The sequence below is a fragment of the Hipposideros armiger genome, unplaced genomic scaffold (assembly GCF_001890085.2).
Source record: "Hipposideros armiger isolate ML-2016 unplaced genomic scaffold, ASM189008v1 scaffold_88, whole genome shotgun sequence".
Classification (NCBI taxonomy): Eukaryota; Metazoa; Chordata; class Mammalia; order Chiroptera; family Hipposideridae; genus Hipposideros; species Hipposideros armiger.
In genome coordinates, this window is record NW_017731438.1 from 3,490,972 (window position 1) to 3,494,410 (window position 3,439).

The 3,439-nt window shown below is 43.2% G+C and overlaps 1 protein-coding gene across 1 annotated transcript in view; it reads left to right on the forward strand.

Moving 5' to 3' along the window:
• Positions 1-3,439, forward strand: part of IL2RA (interleukin 2 receptor subunit alpha) — a 50,529-nt gene that overhangs the window by 34,246 nt on the left and 12,844 nt on the right. Inside the window, exon 2 of the mRNA XM_019644525.1 lies at positions 1,625-1,816. Within this exon, the coding sequence (XP_019500070.1) occupies positions 1,625-1,816 (192 nt within the window). The remainder of the gene's footprint in view (positions 1-1,624; positions 1,817-3,439) is intronic.

Sequence of the window (3,439 nt, forward strand, 5' to 3'; positions counted from 1 at the left end):
TAAGAGGGAACATTCTTGTCTTGTTCCTCCATTGTTTTTTCTGACTACTATGCGTATCTTGTTTTAGTAACAGATTTACCTTCTGATACTTAAAGAGTTGGTTGGGATTGATGTACAACAAGTGACAGTGGATGCTGATAATATGGGCTGTAGAGAGAGATGACCTTTTGCAGGAGTTCATGGTTAAGGTAAACTTCAGCCCAGTCTCTATACGAATTACCATTTTCTTTTTCTGGACAGAGGAAAAAAAGGAAAAAAGCAGAACTAACATCTACTCTGTTCCTATTGTGTGCCAGGTGCTCTGAAAGATAGCGTGTAATCTTTAAACAAATTAGTGAAATATGACACCTACTTTACAGAAAAGGAAGCCAAATCTTAGATAAGTAAAAACAATAAAGCTATATAGCTAGTGAGCTGGTAGACCTAGAATTCAGAAAACGATCTTTCTCCCTTTCCTGTCATTATTGCCTTATTATTATGACTACCAGGATTTATTGAGTGCTGGCGGTACATGTTCTGCAACAGCTGGCCCACTGAGCCATTCAGATTGCTTTTGTTCTGTCCCTTCTTGGTTAGAGGTGGAACAAGCTGTCCATGTTTCCCTCACCCTCTGTTCTCGGGGGTAACCGGTATGTCCTAAGTCTTAGATGGGGTTGGTCTCCAGGATGACAAGATGCTGGGCACGGGTGAAGGGCACAGAGAAGCTTCACTACAATCCGAGTGATTACTAAGCAATCGGCAGATCATCCTCTGCCACCAACAAGTGTGGCAACCAGTCGGATTTGGTGCCTGTTATGGTGGTGGGAGAGGCTGACTGGGACAGAGGACCCCCGCTTTCTCACCTTTTCCACTTCCTGGGAGTCTTCCTAGCCATGTCTTTTATCTAGCATGTAGTTTTCCCCTAAAAATCTAGTTTCTTGAAGCAGGAGAACTCATTGCAAGATATGCAATGGAATCATCTTTCTGATTATACCAGTGCTCTTTTCCCCATAATAGTTGCGTGTTTGGCCACCACTTGTGTCTTCAGTGGGAAACCTGTGTCCATTTTTTGGGGCCGAGGGAGAGTCAGGTCTTCACAGTATGAGAAGGAATTTGGAAAACTCAGAGATGGGTAGGTGGATGAGAAACACATACGTCCTACTAGCCAGATATTGAGTGAACCACTTTACGTATACTTCTTTTTTAAAAAAAATGGTACAGAATTATTAATTATAGAAAGTCTGACAATCCTTATTTCCTGAAAAGTATTTCTCACGGACACATTTTGCCCCTTAATTAAACTTGCATGGCTTTCCTCTCTTCCTTTCCTCATATCCCTTGGTCTTCCTCTCTCTTGCTACTTGCTTGGCATGAGGCATTTCCAGAATGAAATCTCATTCATTTCTACTCATTTACTTTGACGTACCATCATAGTTTTGAGAGGACTTTGGTTGAAGTTAAATTTTGAATTCTCTCTGACACAAAGTTTTCTAAAGAACACTGGCATCAGCCTTAGTTTCTTTCTAGGAAAAAGAGGTCCTTTAAATACAACAAAGAAATGTGCAATTAAATCACCACATGGTTAACCATGTGAGTGTTTGACTGGAACCTCCAGAATTCCTAATATGCTTCTTTTACTTTGCAGAGTTTTGTGTTCCTGGACCACCAAGCCTCAGACATGCCACCTTCAAAGCCCTCACGTACCAAGTGGGCACCCTGGTCAACTGTGAATGCAAGCAAGGCTTCCACAGAATAAGCGGCGGGCCGCTTTTTCTGACTTGTAAGGGAAACTCTGGCCACTTTTCCTGGGGAAACCAGTGTCAGTGCAAAAGCAATTGTAAGTGTTTCTTTCCTTTTGTAACCACCAAGGGGAAGAGAAGTACTGTAGTAAAGAGTGACATAGAACTTCAGCTTTTGTTCACTCAGCCCTATAGACAAATATTGACCAGTCTGAACCATAGCATAACTAATTTTAGGGGGTCCTGGAATATTCATTCACTAAACAGATATTTAAGGGGTGTCTTCTAGTTCCAAGGACAGGTCTGGGCCTGCAGGATACCCAGCACTCAAGGAATTTACATTTCAGAGGCAAGGAGAGGACAGACATTACACTAATAACTACTGAAGAATTAACATAATTCTAGTTCAGAACAACATCAATGTATTTAACATCACTGACTGTACACTTAAAAATGGTTGCTATGGTAAATTTTATGTTATGTCTACTTTATCACAATTTTTTAAAAATTAAAAAAAGAGTAGTCCAAACTAGCCTACATAAAGAATATTTAAAAATAAGCAATTCCAGTGGGCAATATCTACCTATAAGGTTGAACTAACTCTTTTGTGTCCTGGTTGCCAAGCTCACACCTCACACCACCAGTATCCTCATGGATGAAATATACCTATCCTAGCTCTTCCTCCAGAAACACAGCAGTGTGAATGCCCAAAAATGCCCCATGATCCCTTTCTCCCCTCTCCTTTTCAGTGACCATCTCTGCAACCCTAAGGAAAAAGTTCTGGGTGCAAAAACGGGGACAATGGGAGAGGCATTTCCTCCACTGACAAGGGTAAAAAGGAAATAGAAGCTTGTGCTACTGAATTCTAGAGTCTTACCTATTACCAACATTTTTCACTCTGGTGACATGGGAACTTTGGGGGATTTCTTTGGAGGGGAAATATAATATATCATCAAGCAGAAAGTATAGTTGGTCCAGGGCCTTCCCCAGCACAGTGACAGGAATGGGGGGAGGCCCCAATCGGGAAAGCAGAGAGACAGAGGCAGTTGTTCACTTAGAATTTCTTCGTGTCTGAATTTCAAAACATGGCTTGAGATCTCATGGCCCCCAAGGCCAGACACGATTGGAACCAGCAAAGGGTCTCCAACCTCATCGTTGCTGCAGAGGGTAAGCTGAGATGGCAGATCACTGGCACAGGTGCTGTAGGCAGATCACCTCCCTTGAGTGGAATTTGGAGGGAACGACCCCCAAGAGCCTACTAGGCCTAAGTTGATCTGATTCCATGATTTTGCCACTGAACTTTCTGCTTTGACTCCTGAAAGCTCTCTCAGGAATCTCATTTCATTGCGAGGTCTTTTACCCACTGTGCGGTATGAGAATGTGATTGAACACTGGTGGATTAATTTTGTCTTTTTACTTCTTAAACCTAGAGATGGTGCTGGTGAGCCGCGTGATTTTTGTCCCCCTTAAACCATGTATGGACTGAAAAGTCTGGAGATTGCCGCTCTTTTTTGGGGGGGAGGGGGGTTTTAGCTGAACCTGTTGGCAGCTCAGTGGCTGCTCAGCTTGGGCCAGGACTCGAACCGCTGTTGCTCAGAGCTCAAACTCTTGAGCGAGCTCTTAACCAACTGAGCCACTCAGCCGGCCCGATTGCCGCTCTTTTGAAGCTCCCCATTGTCATTTCCCCCAGAAGATCCCCCTCTCTGATCCTCAGTTACAAT